The sequence below is a fragment of the Bos taurus genome, chromosome 8, assembly GCF_002263795.3.
Source record: "Bos taurus isolate L1 Dominette 01449 registration number 42190680 breed Hereford chromosome 8, ARS-UCD2.0, whole genome shotgun sequence".
NCBI lineage: Eukaryota > Metazoa > Chordata > Mammalia > Artiodactyla > Bovidae > Bos > Bos taurus.
Window position 1 is genome coordinate 39,843,409 of NC_037335.1, and position 17,521 is coordinate 39,860,929.

At 42.5% G+C, this 17,521-nt stretch overlaps 1 protein-coding gene and 1 pseudogene across 16 annotated transcripts in view; one reads left to right on the forward strand and one right to left on the reverse strand.

Moving 5' to 3' along the window:
- The window catches only part of SPATA6L (spermatogenesis associated 6 like), a 118,691-nt gene that overhangs the window by 1,643 nt on the left and 99,527 nt on the right, over positions 1-17,521 (forward strand). For 5 of the 16 annotated variants that reach the window (XM_059889224.1, XM_059889223.1, XM_010807836.4 and 2 more), the window contains exons 1-2: positions 14,976-15,162; positions 15,345-15,389. The exons of 3 other annotated variants lie outside the window; for them this stretch is intronic. In XM_059889224.1, coding sequence (XP_059745207.1) covers positions 15,109-15,162; positions 15,345-15,389 — 99 coding nt within the window. In that variant the 5' untranslated portion in view covers positions 14,976-15,108. Of the gene's footprint in view, positions 1-14,975; positions 15,163-15,208; positions 15,390-17,521 lie in introns of those variants that run through there. 8 more of the 16 variants (XR_808267.4, XR_808266.4, XM_010807835.4 and 5 more) reach the window with 5 other exon arrangements.
- On the reverse strand, positions 16,048-17,332 carry LOC100139009 (small EDRK-rich factor 2 pseudogene; annotated as a pseudogene).

Sequence of the window (17,521 nt, forward strand, 5' to 3'; positions counted from 1 at the left end):
ACCCTTATATATCATTGGCCAGAACTGGCTTAAATAAATTGTGATTCATTCCCTGGAGCTAGATGCATCACCACCCATGAAAAACTGGGGTTCCATTGGCAAATAAAAAGAGCTTATGGCTCTTAGGGAGGCATTCACATTGTCTTCCACAACACTAACCCTGTTTAGTGCTAGCCTAACTCTTGAGTGTCATTTCTTAACTTCCTCTATCCCCTGCCTAGCTGAAACTCCAATAGTTTGGCCACCTCATGCGAAGAGTTGACTCATTGGAAAAGACTCTGATGCTGGGAGGGATTGGGGGCAGGAGGAGAAGGGGACGACAGAGGATGAGATGGCTGGATGGCATCACTGACTTGATGGACATGAGTTTGGGTGAACTCTGGGAGTTGGTGATGGACAGGGAGGCCTGGCTTGCGATTCATGGGGTCGCAAAGAGTCCGACACGATTGAGCAACTGAACTGAACCCCTTGTCCAAGTTTCTCTTAGTATGCTCACTGGCCTTTCAGTTCCTCAAATGTATCAATTTCTTTCCTGACTCCTGGCCTTCCACATGTGGTGTTCCCTTTGCTGGAGTATCTTTGCTCTTTAAAAGTCTTGTTAGTGTGCTTTTCTTTTTAGATCTTAGATCAATTGTCATACCCTTAGGCTGACCTGTCCACTGAGTTGCAATTAGGTTCTTATTCCCTCTAACCTGTAACTTTTTATCTTACCCCTAACTTGGCATTTCCTCCCTAGTATTTATCACACTGTTATTATCTTACCTGTATTCACGTATCTATTTTATTTATTACCCAACTAGTAGCTCAGCTGGTAAAGAATCTGCCTGCAATGCAGGAGACCCTGGTTCGATTCCTGGGTTGGAAAGATCTGCTGGAGAAGGGATAGGCTACCTACTCCAGTATTCTTGGGCTTCCCTGGAGGCTCAGCTGGTAAAGAATCTGCCTGCAATATGGGAGACCTGGGTTCAATCTCTTGGTTGGGAAGATCTGCTGGAGATGGGAAAGGCTACCCACTCCAGTATTCTGGCCTGTAGAATTCCATGGACTGTATAGTCCATGGGGCCAAAAAGAGTTGAATATGACTAAATGACTTTCACTTTCACTTTGTACCTGACTAGAAAGTTAGGTCCTCAAGGGCATAGATTGTTTCTTGTTCACTCTTGTACCTCAATTGTCCAGAATGGTACCTAGCACATAATAGGTACTCAATAATGTGTGCGGGATGGATGAATAGGGAACAAATGAAACAAGTATGAAAAGAAAGGTGTAGGATTACACACAGGTAAAAGAGGGTAGAATGGGAAGAATTATGTTTTGATAGGAGAAGATAGGGTGGATATAAGTAGCCTCATCTTAGCCATGGCTGAATTTGGGGCCTAAATCTTGTGCTGAAGTACAGCGGATACTTTTTACAATTCTTGGAACTAAACCAGACTCTTTTCTGCTTTCTTATATTGGATAATATAATTCCTTGGAAATTGCTTTTGGTCATAATTAGCCTGTTACTTCCATGGACATAGAACTATCCAGATGAAACTCAAAGGAGCAAATTAATTTTTCCTGAATAGAAATTACTTTACAATGGAAAAATATAGATTATATATGTAGTCCAGAATGCCCAAGGGCAGTCCTTGTGGAAGGTTTTGTATGGTATCATTAAGTAAGTATTGAGCCTACAAATTCCAGTCAGTCAAAGCAGAAGCCGAGAGTAATATGACTTTGACTCATGAACTCTGATAAAAGTTTGTGAAGTAGAGCTCATGTAAGTCCAGATCCCAAATGACTTCAAGATTGTTAAAAGCTGTTCAACTGCAATTTAGTTCCTTCTCTAGAAGCATTCCTGATTCTTGGGAGAAATTCTTAAGAAGTATGTATGCTTAAAGATTGCTGGGAGAAATATCAATAACCTCAGATATGTAGATGACACCACCCTTATGGCAGATAGTGAAGAGGAACTAAAAAGCCTCTTGATGAAAGTGAAAGTGGAGAGTGAAAAAGTTGGCTTAAAGCTCAACATTCAGAAAACTAAGATCATCCGGTCCCATCACTTCATGAGAAATAAATGGGGAAACAGTGGAAACAGTGTCAGACTTTATTTTTTGGGGCTCCAAAATCACTGCAGATGGTGATTGCAGCCATGAAATTAAAAGACTCTTACTCCTTGGAAGGAAAGTTATGACCAACCTAGATAGCATATTGAAAAGCAGAGACATTACTTTGCCAACAAAGGTCCGTCTAGTCAAGGCTATGGTTTTTCCTGTGGTCATGTATGGATGTGAGAGTTGGACTGTGAAGAAGGCTGAGCACTGAAGAATTGATACGTTTGAACTGTGGTGTTGGAGAAGACTCTTGAGAGTCCCTTGGACTGCAAGGAGATCCAACCAGTCCATTCTGAAGGAGATCAGCCCTGGGATTTCTTTGGAAGGAATGGTGCTAAAGCTGAAACTGCAGTACTTTGGCCACCTCATGTGAAGAGTTGACTCATTGGAAAAGACTCTGATGCTGGGAGGGATTGGGGGCAGGAGGAGAGGGGACGACAGAGGATGAGATGGCTGGATGGCATCACTGACTTGATGGACGTGGGTCTGGGTGAACTCTGGGAGTTGGTGATGGACAGGGAGGCCTGGTGTTCTGCGATTCATGGGGTTGCAAAGAGTCGGACACGACTGAGCGACTGAACTGAAGTGAACTGAACTGATGCTTAAAGAACTGCTCAAATTGCCACCCTCTCTTTTGGCAATTCGTGCAGAGACTATGGTTCTTTTTAATGCATTACTTCTGTTTTAAATCACTTATAAAGTACTACACACCACAATAATTTTCTTATGTTATCTGAAATTAAGGCAAATAGATCCACCATGTTTTCTCTTTGAGTTTATGTAAGACTTCTGTTGGGCTTCCCTGGTGGCTTATTGGTAAATAATCTGCCTGGCAGTGCAGGAGACACAGGTTTGATCCCTGAATTGGGAAGATCTCCCTGGAGAAGGAAATGGCAACCCACTCCCCAGTATTCTAGCCTGAGAAATGCCATGGACAGAGGAGCCTGGTGGGCTGCAGTCCATGGGGTTGCAAAAGAGTCAGACAGATTTAGTGACCAACAGCAAGACTTCTGTTGAAGGGAATTCATAGTGATGCCACCAAGAATCCTCTTTTGATGGGCTATATTAAGACAATGAAAGTTACATAAAGATATGATTACTTTTCCTATTTAAGTATATGTTAAAGATTTTTAAATTGTTACTAAGAATATTTTTAAGTACACAAAAGTATAGAATTATAGTATATTCCTTATATCCTTCACTGGGTTAACAATTATCAATATTTTGCTACATTTCCTTTGTTCATTTTATTCATTTGTGGGAGTATTTGGAAACAAAGGAGAAGGCAATGGCACCCCACTCCAGTACTCTTGCCTGGAAAATCCCATGGACAGAGGAGCCTGGTAGGCTGCAGTCCATGGGGTCGCTAAGAGTCGGACACGACTGAAGCGACTTAGCAGCAGTAGCAGTTGGAAACAAAGCCTTAGACATGAGATCTTTTCTGCTACATACTTTAATATTCATCTCTAAACAGTGTTGATATTTGGCTTCCATAAACAAAGCGACATTATCATACCTATCAAAATTAATTTTGATTAATTAATTTCTTGGTATTATAGCCATAGTTAAATTTCCCCCAAAGTGTTAAATATTCGATTTAAGTAGATTTGTCTAAACAGTGTTCCAACAGAGTCCACATATTGCATTTGGTTGTCAGAGCTTGTATCTTTTAATCTAGAGCATTTCTCCTCCCAACTTCTTCTTCTTTTTTTTTTTTTTTAATATTGTTGACTTGTTGCAGGTTAACTGGGTTAGTTGTCTTATGGGATGTTTCACATACTGGATACATGTTTTGCTTTCTTGTGATGTCATTAACATGATTCTCTATCCTCTGTGAAGTGAAGTTAGCTCTAGAGCAACACTGCTCAATAGAAGTTTCTGTGATTATAGGAATATTCTACTTGCACTATCCAATATAGTAGCCACTTGCCATTGTGGCTATTGAGCACTTTAGAGGGGACTAGTGTGAGTAAGGAAATGAATTTTAATTTTTATTTAGTTTTAGTTAATTTAAATAGCCATATGTGGCTACCTTATTATGTCCTGCAGCTCTGGAGTCTTAATTGTATTCAACTTCACCTTTCTTGTCAAAAGTGCTTCCTATGAATCACATAGGAAGAAGACATGTGATGTCACCTTTAGTGAGGTTAAGATTGATCATTGGGTTCATATGGTGACAGCCTGATCCCTCTTAATATGAAGTTCCCCCAAAGGATGTGATTTTAAGATTTTTATAATATATGTATGTATAAGCTTCATCTTTATGCAGTTTATGAGAACCAAGGAAAGAGCCCAGCATAGCTCATTGAGCTCTTTTATATATTTATAGTAAAAGCCAGAAAGGTAAACTTTTCTCATGTATATATCAGACTGTAAGAAACTGTTAAAAATATTTCAGAGAAATTCCTTGAAGAAGGAGCAACATTAAAACAAAAATTATTTCCTGAATCTTGAAGCTGGGCCTGCACTTAAAAAAAAAAAAATCAGTAATCTGGCATTGTGTTATTGCTGAAATAATCCAGATTGTTTTAGGTTCTTGAGGTTCCTCCCCTCTCCCACCCCCTGCCTTGAAGGCATTTCTCACAAATCCTAATGAACAGCTCACTTTGGAAACTCAATTTGCTGGTATTATTCACATTGGCTAATGAAGAATTCACTGGCATAAAAGATTCTGATGCTACTGCTGCTAAGTCGCTTCAGTTGTGTCGACTCTGTGCGACCCCAGAGACGGCAGCCCACCAGGCTTGCCATCCCTGGGATTCTCCAGACAAGAACACTGGAATGGGTTGCCATTGCTTTCTTCAATAAAAGATTCTAGAGTCTAACAAATGTTGTCTGAGTCCAAACATAAACTAATGGCCTAGGACAGGACACTGAAGGTCTTTCTCACTTTTTATTGAATACACTGCCCTTGTAGAGACAACTGGCTCTAATAAGTGGGCATGAATGTGATGGAGAGAAGAGCTCCACTTTCCTTATCTGCTGTTTATCAGATAACATGGGTGGCCCAGTGACAATTACAGGGTCATTTCCCAGAAAATGCAACTATGCATGTACATAAAAAGTTGCTTATCATTTCAGGGGCTTTAGAATCCCTGAGACAGCCAGGGATCACAGGGTAAGGTACCCTGGAAGCAAAAGCAGACACACTTGCGTGTGTATTCTCACAGCATGCAGTATACAAGATGGAGCCCCAGTGCTGAAGAAGCCAGCTCCTGGTCCTTCCTATTATCCCATATTTATCCTTTCTGTTGCTTTATATTTTCTACTTGTTTATTTATTTATTATGGCTATGCTGGGTCTTTGTTGCTGCGTGGACTTTTCTCTAGTTGTGGTAAGTAGGGGCTATTCTGTTTCAGGGTGTGGGCTTCTCACTGCAGTAGCTTCTCGTTGCAGAGCACAAGCTCTGGAGTACGCAGGCTTCAGTAGTTGCAGCTCCTGGGCTCTAGAGCACAGGCTCAGTAATTGTGGCACATGGGCGTATTAGTTTCTGCATGGCATGCGGGATCTTCCCCGACCTGGGGTTCAACCCCTGTCTCCTGCTTTGGCAGGCGGATTCTTTACCACTGATCCACCAGAGAGGGCCCTCTACTTGTTTTACTTTGTTTCCTTTTCAGACTAGATAATGCAAATATTTTGCAAAATTATTTGAAAAGTACCTTAGGCTATTCAATGAAAAGTGAATTTTCTATCTCTATATTCTAGGTTCTTTCCCAGAGACAACCACCATTAGTAGTTGCTAGATTTTCCTTTCAGAAATATTCTTAACACATATGTACACATCATATTCTCTATGTCTTCCAAATGGCAGCACACTTTACACATTTTTGTTCCATGCTTTTTTTTTTCCCCTCTTAGTCTTATATGTTAGAGTTTTTACTGCTGGGACTTGCAGGTTTGCTTTATTATTTTCACATACATACTGTTCCATCTTGACGCTTAACCATCAGTCAGTTCAGTCACACAGTCGTGTCTGACTCTTTGCGACCCCATGAACCACATCATGCCAGGCCTCCCTGTCCATCACCAACTCCCAGAGTTTACCCAAACTCATGTCCATTGAGTCGGTGATGCCATCCAACCATCTCATCCTCTGTTGTCCCCTTCTTCTCCTGCCCTCAATCTTTCCCAGCATTAGGGTCTTTTCTAATGAGTCAGCTCTTTGCATCAAGTGGTCAAAGTATTGGATTCAGCTTCAACATCAGTCCTTCCAATGAACACCCAGGACTGATCTCCTTTAGGATGGACTGGTTGGATCTCCTTGCAGTCCAAGTGACTCTCAAGAGTCTTCTCCAACACCACGGTTCGAAAGCATCAGTTTTTCTGCGCTCAGCCCTCTTTATAGTCCAACTCTCACATCCATACATGACCACTGGAAAAACCATAGGCCTTGACTAGACAGACCTTTGTTGACAAAGTAATGTCTCTGCTTTTTAATATGCTGTCTAAATTGGTCATAACTTTCCTTCCAAGGAGTAAGTGTCTTTTAATTTCAAGGCTTCAATCATCATCTGCAGTGATTTTGGAGCCTAGAAAAATAAAGTCAGCCACTGTTTCCCCATCTATTTCCCATGAAGTGATGGGACCAGATGCCATGATCTTCTTTTTCTGAATGTTGAGCTTTAAGACAACTTTTTCACTCTCCTCTTTCACTCTCATCAAGAGCTCTTTAGTCCTTCTTCACTTTCTGCCATAAGGGTGGTGTCATCTGCATATCTGAGGTTATTGATATTTCTCCCAGCAGACTTGATTCCAGTTTGTGCTTCTTCCAGCCCAGTGTTTCTCATGATGTACTCTGCATATAAGTTAAACAAGCGGGGTGACAATATACAGCCTGGGTGTACTCCTTTTCCTATTTGGAACCAGTCTGTTGTTCTATGTCCATTTCTAACTGTTGCTTCCTGACCTGCATACAGGTTTTTCAAGAGACAGGTCAGGTGGTCTGGTATTCCCATCTCTTTCAGAATTTTCCACAGTTTACTGTGATCCACACAGTCAAAGGCTTTGGGATAGTCAATAAAGCAGAAATAATATGTTTTTCTGGAACTCTCTTGCTTTTTCCATGATCCAGCGGATGTTGGCAATTTGATATCTGGTTCCTCTGCCTTTTCTAAAACCAACTTGAACATCTGGAAGTTCACGGTTCATGTATTGCTGAAGCCTGGCTTGGAGAATTTTGAGCATTACTTCACTAGCATGTGAGATGAGTGCAACTATGCAGTAGTTTGAGCATTCTTTGGCATTGCCTTTCTTTGGGATTGGAATGAAAACTGACCTTTTCCAGTCCTGTGGCCCCTGCTGAATTTTCCAAATTTGCTGGTATATTGAGTGCAGCACTTTCACAGCATCATCTTTTAAGATTTGAAATAGCTCAACTGGAATTCCATCACCTCCACTAGCTTTGTTTGTAGTGGTGCTTCCTAAGGCCCACTTGGCTTCCCATTCCAGGATGTCTGGCTCTAGGTGAGTGATCATACCACCGTGATTATCTGGGTCATGAAGATCTTTTTGTACAGTTCTTCTATGTATCCTTGCCACCTCTTCTTAATATCTTCTGCTTCTGTTAGGTCCATACCATTTGTGTCCTTTATTGTGCCCATATTTGCATGAAATATTCCCTTGGTATCTCTAATTTTCTGATGAGATCTCTAGTCTTTCCCATTCTATTGTTTTCCTCTGTTTCTTTGCATTGATCGCTGAGGAAGGCTTTCTTCTCTCTCCTTGCTATTCTTTGGAACTCTGCATTCAGATGTTTATATCTTTCCTTTTCTCCTTTGCTTTTCGCTTCTCGTGTTTTCACAGCTATTTGTAAGGCCTCCTCAGACAGCCATTTTGCTTTTCTGCATTTCTTTTTCTTGGGGATGGTCTTGATCCTTGTCTCCTGTACTGTCATGAACCTCATTCCATAGTTCATCAGGCACTCTATCAGATCTAGTCCCTTAAATCTATTTTTCACTTCCACTGTATAATCATAAGGGATTTGATTTAGGTCATACCTGAATGGTCTAGTGGTTTTCCCTACTTTCTTCAATTTAAGTCTGAATTTGGCAATAAGGAGTTCATGGTCTGAGCCACAGTCAGCTCCTGGTCTTGTTTTTGCTGACTGTATAGAGCTTCTCCATCTTTGGCTGCAAAGAATATAATCAATGTGATTTTGGTGTTGACCATCTGGTGATGTCCATGTATAGAGTCTTCTCTTCTGTTGTTGGAAGAGGGTGTTTGCTATGACCAGAGCGTTCTCTTTGCAAAACTCTATTAGCCTTTGCCCTGCTTCATTCCATACTCCAAGGCCCAATTTGCCTGTTACTCCAGGTGTTTCTTGACTTCCTACTTTTGCATTCCAATCCCCTATAATGACGGAGAAGGCAATGGTAACCCACTCCAGTACTCTTGCCTGGAAAATTCCATGGATGGAGGAGCCTGGTAGGCTGTAGTCCATGGGGTCACGAAGAGTCAGACACTTCGTGACTGACTGTGACTGACACACTGAGCGACTTCGCTTTCACTTTTCACGTTCATGCATTGGAGAAGAAAATTGGCAACCCACTCCAGTGTTCTTGCCTGGAGAATCCCAGGGATGGCAGAGCCTGGTGGGCTTCCGACTGTGGGGTCGCACAGAGTCGGACATGACTGAAGTGATTTAACAGCAGCAGCAGCCCCTATAATGAAAGGGACATCTTTTTTGGGTGTTAGTTCTAAAAGGTCTTGTAGGTCTTCATAGAACTGTTCAACTTCAGCTTCTTCAGCGTTACTGGTCAGGACATAGACTTGGATTACTGTGATATTGAATGGTTTTCCTTGAAAATGAACAGAGATCATTCTGTCGTTTTTGAGACTGTATCCAAGTACTGCATTTTGGACTCTTTTGTTGACTATGATGGCTACTCCATTTCTTCTAAGGGATTCTTGCCCACAGTAGTAGATATAACGGTCATCTGAGTTAAATTCACCCATTCCAGTCCATCTTAGTTCTCTGATTCCTAGAATGTTGATGTTCACTCTTGCCATCTCCTGTTTGACCACTTCCAATTTGCCTTGATTCATGGACCTAACATTCCAGGTTCCTATGCAATATTGCTCTTTACAGCATCGGACCTTGCTTCTATCACCAGTCACATCCACAACTGGGTGCTGTTTTTGCTTTGGCTCTTTCTTTTCATTCTTTCTGGAGTTATTTCTCCACTGATCTCCAGTAGCATATTGGGCACCTACCGACCTAGGGAGTTCATCTTTCAGTGTTGTATCTTTTTGCCTTTTCATACTGTTCATGGGGTTGTCAAGGCAAGAATACTGAAGTGACTTGCCATTCCCTTCTCCAGTGGACCACATTCTGTCAGACCTCTCTACCATGACCCGTCGGTCTTGGGTGGCCCCACACAGCATGGCTTAGTTTCACTGAATTAGACAAGGCTGTGGTCCGTGTGATCAGATGGCTAGTTGGCTGTGATTGTGGTTTCAGTCTGTCTGCCCTCTGATGCCCTCTCTCAGCGCCTACTGTCTTACTTGGGTTTCTCTTACCTTGGACATGGGGTTTCTCTTCATGGCTGCTCCAGCAAGCCGCTGCTCCTGACCTTGGACTTGGGGTATTGCCGGGAGCCGGCATATTGCATATTGAGTGCATATTGCATATTGCATATTGAGTGCAGCACTTTCCACAGCATCATCTTTCAGGATCTGGAATAACTCAACTGGAATTCTATCACTGCCGGGAGCCAGTGTGAGGAACTCCGCCCATGACAAAGGTCATGAGGAAGGAGGCTCGGCATACGCAAAGGTGGGATCGAGCTTCAGGAGTCCCCCTGGAAATTCTCGAGCATCTAGCCCCAAAACCAGAGTCTGCCTACTTTCTGCTTTGTGCTTTCATCTACACCTCTGACTTTACGGGGGGCTGTCCCCCACTACCTCTCTCTGAAAAAAGAGTTAGCTTAAAGTTCCAGTTAATAATTCCTGGGTGTGACAGTGTTTCAACCTACAAACTCCTTTGGAAATCCTCTAGCCTGCCTGAATAGGTTTTTCTGGCCACATGTGATTGTTCAGAGCCTCCCAACTGTGAGAGGCAGGAGATGTTCTAAACTGTCTAAACACAGATTCTTTTGAGTAGTTAAAAGATTGATTAGAAATTGTATTGGTGAAGGGATTTTCACTTGTTGGGCCAATGTTTGCTGCCAAGTTTCCATATCCCTTACCTGCTGTGTCCCTGGCAGTGTATTGATTAATATAATTGGTGTAAGTAGTAGCTTTAATGTTTGTAACCTGGGACCCTTGAGTTAATTCTTTTTCTTGTTATAGCCCACCACACTTTTGCTCTGTAGGAATGCAACTTTATCTAATGCTTTTGGAGGGTGGCTCCTGACCAATCACCTTTAGAGAAAAATAAGTTTTCTGAAGAAAGGGTCTTAAAATGTTAACAGGCCCCCGGGCCAGAAGATGATGCAAATCACCTAAGCTTTTGCATATGATAAGTTTGCAGGAAGAAAGCCTGGCTTGCTGCATGACTCTACCCCTTCCCCCATTATCCTCTATGCATAACTTAAGGTATAAAAACTACTTTGGAAAATAAAGCGTGGGCCTTGTTCACCGAAACTTGGTCTCACCATGTCGTTCTTTCTCTTACCTTCTGGCTGAATTATTCAGCCTCTTTTCTCCACTGAATTTCCTCACTGAGCTATCCTCATTCTATTACTCTTTATATCCTTAATTAACATTTAATTAAGCAATTGTTTCCTGATCCTCGCCTATGCCGTCTCTCCTTCGAATACCCTGGATCAGCCGGGGCTGGACCCCGGCAGGGTATCTCCTGATGGCCTCCGCTCCTGAATTTGGATGTGGGGTATCTCCTCTCGGCTGCCGCTCATGACCTTGCACATGGGGTATCTCCTCTCAGCTGCTCCTGTGCCGTGCTGCCACCACTGAGGCTTAACCACAGTTGATTTAATTGACCATACTTAATGAACCTCTATATGGTTTCCAGTATTTTTTAACTACAAATAGTGTTGCAGCATATGTTTTGTATACTTGTGAATGTATACCCATATATATGTATTCCTATTAATAGCAGTAGGATTCCTGAGTCAAGTAAAATATTTTGATAGATATTAACAAATTGCTTTCCAGAGAAGTTATATGTGATAGAATAATGGCCCCAAAGATATCCATGTCCTAATCCCTGAAACCTGGGAATATTGTTACCTTCCATGACAGATCAACTTGCAGATGGAATTAAGATTTCTAATATGCTGACCTCAAAATTTGGAAATTGACCTTGATTATATAGTGGGTCCTGTATTGTTGCAAAGGTCCTTAAAAGTGGAACCAGAAAGATGGTAGGATAAAAAGGACTTGGTTCAATGTTGCTCACTTTGAAGATGAAGGAAGGGAGCTATGAGTCAAGGAATGAAGGCAGCCGCCTTGAAAAGGCAAGGAATGAAGCCCTCACATTTTGCTTTTAAAGCTCTGTGTTGGATTTCTGACACATGAAATGAAAAAGTATACATTTTTCTTGTTGTAAGTCATGAAGTTGTGGTGGTTTCTTTTAGTAGTCATAGGAAATTAATACACTTTATGTATTTACACTCCTACAGCAGCAGCAGAACAATATATGAATGTATTTTCAGACATTCCTGCCATTAGTATTTACCTTTTTAAAAACCGGTTTCCTTCCCTCATATTAATTCTCCTTCCTACACTATTTGAAAAGAAATATTTACAATTTAGTGTCCTATAGTTAAATTATTTTAGATAAAAGGAAAATCTCAGCTATAATTCTCTCTCATACTTTTCTTCCTTGATCATTGAAATGAACTCTTTGGAAAATTCCCCTCTGGGGCATGCACCATTTTCTTGGCAGTGGCCATGATATGAGTAGGATGTATTACTGATGTGTCATTTCTGCAATGCTGTTTTCACTGCTGACCAGAATGCACTGCAGAAACACTCTGGGAATAAGAGTTGTTCAGTTCTGCCACCTACACAGGTGCCTACGCAGCTAGTAAAAGCCAGTCTCTGTAAGTGGTGACAATCCAATGGTTTTGCCTGGTCTCCAAGTGGAGGTGGCCATATGTGCCAGAGGCATTGTGTATGTAGCAACTTACGCATCTCTCTGGCAGCTGAGTGCCTCAAGTAACTGTGGTGGGGAAAATGAACAGAGTATAAATATTTCCTGTCAGTTCATTAAATACCCCTGTGGCAGATTAGCACAAGAAGCTGTGCTCAGTCCTTTCCCATTTTGCATATTTAGTTTGCACTGTAGTGGTGGGCTCTCCTGTTATACATGTACTTTCAACGCTATAGACTGGCTTGACCGTCTCTGTACTTAACATCTGATCAGGATCATTATTGAGCATCTACTATGTTAGGTATTTAGGATATAAACTCTTAGCCATGCAGAGCTGACAGTTCACAGAGACAAATAGTAATCAACAATCACAGGAACAAATGAAAATTGCTGTTGGTGCAGTTGCCAAAAAGGTGGTTTAGTTGATAAATTGTGTCCAACTCTTGAGATCCTCTGGACTGTAGCCTGCTAGGCTCCTCTGTCCATGGGATTCTCCAGGCAAGAATACTGGAGTGGGTTGCCATTTCCTTATATATACACACATACACACACACAAAGGAAGAGCAAACTCTAAAACATTGTGAAGGACAGGGTAGCTTAGTGTGCTGCAGTCCATGGGATTGCAAAGAGTCGGAGACGACTTAGCGACTGAGAAACAAAAACATACATATATACACACATACATACACATACATATACACACATACATATATATGTAATATGTGTTACATGTAGTATGTGTAATATGTATTACACACATATATATATGTAATAGATTCCACCTTGTCTGGAAGAACATAAGAGAAGCTTGGGTGGGATGTATAAATCTGTATACATTTGGTAATCCATACCTACATCGGATGATACCCTTGGTAAAGAATACAGAGTGAGGAAAAGAAAGAACCAGAAACACTGCTTAGCTTGGGAGAGAAGGATGAATAGAGACACAGGAAAAATGGCCACAGAGTTGGAGGGAAACCAGAAAAGGGCTGTGCAAGGAGGAGCCAAGCAAGGAGGTTTCAGTTTTATCAAGGAGAGTTCAGTTAAGTGAGAAGAGTCCAGTTAAGGGCTAGGAAGAGCATAGAATGGAACATTGTGTCTTGGGATCAATAGATTGTTGCAAGGGCAGTGACATGGTAGGGCACGCCTGGGTTCAAGGGTGCCTCCCTCCCTTCAACTGTGTGATGTTGGACAAATGGCTGTCTGGCCTCAGATTCTGCATCTGTAAATAAGGATAATACTTCCTTCAAAAAGTTATTGTGGGGGTGAATTTAATTACCATACACAACCCTAGCATTTTTCTCAAGAAAGAAAGATTGATTCCTCCCTTCTAATATGTCTAGCCGTGTATGTATTTAATATTCAGGTTTTGTTTGTCAGTCTCCTTGATATCTTAGCATTGGTGTTGATGATGTACTTGTGAGGGTCAAGGCAGGTCCTGTCCCCTGTATATAACTGCATTAGTAAGGGTGCTAGCAAGCTGTTGTGAGCTGACAAATCAGTGCTCTAGATATTGTAAGTACCCCCTGGTGTGCCTCTCCATATGCAGACAGACAGATCATTGAGGACTGGATACGGACACAATACATTTTCGTGAGTTTTTCCCTAGGGAAAGGCATTCTGGTTACCAAAATGAATACTGAATTCTTGTCTGAGGTTATCTTTATACACTCAAATTTCTACTATTTGTGTAAATCTCTAATGTAAGATATTAGTAATAAATGACTAATTCCAATACATTTTGTTGTTTGCTTTTTAGAGAGAGTATTGACCCTCCCAGATTTTTTTTTGACTGGCTAGAAGCAGCCACTCCCTCCTCTTTTCCTTCTTTTTTTGTCTTAAATACAGTGAATAGGAAAAAAATGCTTTTTCCTCTTCTGGTTAAGAACTTTGCCTTGCCTTCTACCTCTGATGGTTTTTACAGTGTAACCCTGGCTTTGGCAACTATGGTAACTACTGATTGGGAGATAATGTAATTCAGTGCTTGCTTTAAGTTAACTAAACCACAGCAGAGAGACTGAAAAAATATTTCTATTGTGACTAAAACAGGATACCTAACTTTTAAACTTCTCTAAGAATTGTCCTTGCATTTTCAGTTAACATGGGTTTCATTTCTTATTGACAGTGGGTGGCCATGTTTTCTGAACCAAACATGAGGAGGTAACATTTCATAAGCAAGAGAGTACCTCTGGTGTGCTGTATGCTGTGCTTGGTTGTGTCAGACTCTCTGTGACCCCATGAACTGTAGCCCACCGAGCTCCTCTGTCTGTGGGATTCTCTAGGGAAGAATATTGGAGTGGGTTGCTACTTCCTTTGCCAGGGGATAGTTCTAACCTAGGGATCGAACCCACGTCTCTTGCCTCTCTTGCACTGCAGGTAGATTCTTCACCACTGAGCCACCAGGGAAGCCCAATCTATATTAATTGGAATTGTTACAGAATTTCCAGGGCTTGGGGGTCATGCTGCTGCTTCTAAGTTGCTTCAGTCGTGTCCGACTCTGTGCGACCCCATAGACGGCAGCCCACCAGGCTCCCTTGTCTCTGGGATTCTCCAGGCAAGAATACTGGAGTGGGTTGCCATTTCCTTCTCCAATGCATGAAAGTGAAAAGTGAAAGTGAAGTCGCTCAGTCCTGTAGCTACTAAAAACAGGCAGCGCTTTAAATCATAAGGGAACTATGATCACATTCAACTTTTAGAATGGACACTGTAAATATTTTAACCTAGTGATTGGGGCCCTAAAGAGTTGATGAAAGAGTGGCGGAAAGGAAACTACGACTCTTGGCATCTCTTGATCAGGCGACCGGGGCAGTACACAGGGACGTGCCCTCCCGCCAGCGTGCAGTCTGGGAAGCTGATGTTGGGACACGGACTTCCAAGTAGAGCTCTGGAGGCTCGCGCGCCTGCGCGGGGACCTCTGGAGCATTCCAGGGCGGAAGGGTGCGCGTTTGAGTGTCCATGGCAACGCGACACTTCAGGCTTCTGGAAGCCTGGGCTACAAGCTCCTGCTGTGTAAGATCCGTCCTGGTGGGAGGGACCTGGGCTGGGGGCGGGGGACTGATGGGGTTACAAGGGGGTGGGGGTCTTTGGAAACTGCTGGGAACATTTGCTCCAGGGATTGAGTTAAACTAAGAAAATCGCTCCAAGGCTCAGCACAAAAGGATCTTTTCATTCCTGCCCTTTCACCCACGTAGGGAACTATGCCTTTGGAGGTGGTGGTGGAACTTCAGATCCGGGCGGTAAGAGAGATCGACGAACGTCCCCTCTTTGCCCCAAATCATACTCTTTCCTCGGGGTTCCTTCTCCCGGTCTTTTTCACCACTCCTCGCCACACACACACCATTAATTGAATCTCTGTCCCTAAGATTTTTTACATTGGTCTTTCTGGCTTTCTAACCTTTAATTCGGATCAGCCTCTTTCCACTGCCCTCCCTTCCCCACTCCAAGCTAACTTCTGTGTTAGCTTTATGTGAAATTTTTCTGTTCATTTAAAACAACCTTGCATTAAGTCCCAAGAAGGGTTTTATTTTCTGGGATACAGATTTCTGAGAAGATTAAAAAGCCCCTCCTTTAAATAACCAGGGAAGATTTTACTCTCACAAAGCCCCATCATGTCCTGATAATTTGCCACCTCTATAAACCAGTCAAAATTTTTCTAAGCTACTTCCCCTACAGATAGTTCTGGCTTGCTAATTCCAAAAAGGAAATAAATCAATAACTGTTTAATAATTATCCACTGAATCCTGCTTAAGTGAGGTGCTCTGGCAGAGTGACTTCATTTTTCCTCTTTGGGGCCAGTCATTCCTTATTGCGTTATTACCATTCCTTACTATCAAATAAGTCATTCTTTATTATCAAATTGCCAACATCCATTGGATCATAGAAAAAGCAAGCAAGTTCCAGAAAAACATCTACTGCTTTATTGATTACGCCAAAGCCTTTGACTGTGTAGATGACAACAAACAGTGGAAAATTCTTCAAGAGGTGGAAATACCGGACCACTTTACCTGCCTCCTGAGAAATCTGTATGCAGGTCAAGAAGCAACAATTAGAACCGGACATGGAACAACAGACTGGTTCCAAATTGGGAAAGGAGTACGTCAAGACTGTATATTGTCACCCTGCTTATTTAACTTCTGTGCAGAGTACATCATGAGAAATGCCGGGCTGGATGAAACACAAGCTGGAATCAAGATTGCCGGGAGAAATATCAATAACCTCAGATATGCAGATAACACCACCCTTATGGCAGAAAGTGAAGAGGAACTAAAAAGTCTCTTGATGAAAGTGATAGAGGAAAGTGAAAAACTTGGCTTAAAACTCAACATTCAGAAAACTAAGATCATGGCATCCGGTCCCATCATTCCATGGCAAATAGATGGAGAAACAATGGAAACAGTGAGAGACTTTCTTTTCTTGGGCTCCAAAATCACTGCAGATGGTGTCTGCAGCTATGAAATTAAAAGACACTTGCTCCTTGGAAGAAAAGCTATGGTCAACCTAGACAGCATATTAAAAAGCAGAGACATTACTTTCCTGATAAAGGTCCATATACTCAAAGCTATGGTTTTTTTAGTAGTCATGTGTGGATGTGAGAGTTGGACTATAAAGAAAGCTGAGCACCGAAGAATTGATGCTTTTGAACTGTGTTGGAGAAGACTCCTTTTTTTTTTTTTTTGAATTACAAAGCTACTTTTAATACTTTGGGGTGAGCCCCACAGGAATAAAAAACACTGCGAAGGGGTAACCCTCTCACCCCCAGGAGTGGCCCAGGGGGAGAGAGGCTACCTGAGGGGTAGGAAGCACAAAAGGGACCCGCTGCAGACTCAGGGCAAAGGGAATGCCATCGGTGCTGGGACCTGTGAGCACTACAGGAGAAAACGCGAGCGTGATGGGACTGGGTCCAGGCACACAGGTGAAGGGCAAGAGGGTTGGACACGAAGCCACAAAGCTACTTGGGTTCCTCCTTCTTCTCGTTTGCCTTTTTCTGCTTCTGCTGCATGATCTCCGAGTCCCTCTGCTTGCGGGCGGCAGCGGAAAGCCCATCATCTCGGCGCTTTCCCTTAACCGAGTCGCTCTGCTTTGTCATATTCTTCTGGCGGGCGAGCTTGCGCTGGTTACCGCGGGTCATGGCGACGGCAACGGCTCCGGCCTGCCTCCGTCGCGTCCCCTCGTTCAGTACGTTACAGGCCCCTGGAGAAGACTCTTGAGAGTCCCTTGGACTGCAAGGAGATCCAATCAGTCCGTCCTAAAGGAAATAAGTCCTGAATATTCATTAGAAGGACTGATGCTGAAGCTGAAACTCCAATACTTTGGCCACCTGATATGAAGAACTGACTCACTGGAAAAGACCCTGATGCTGGGAAAGATT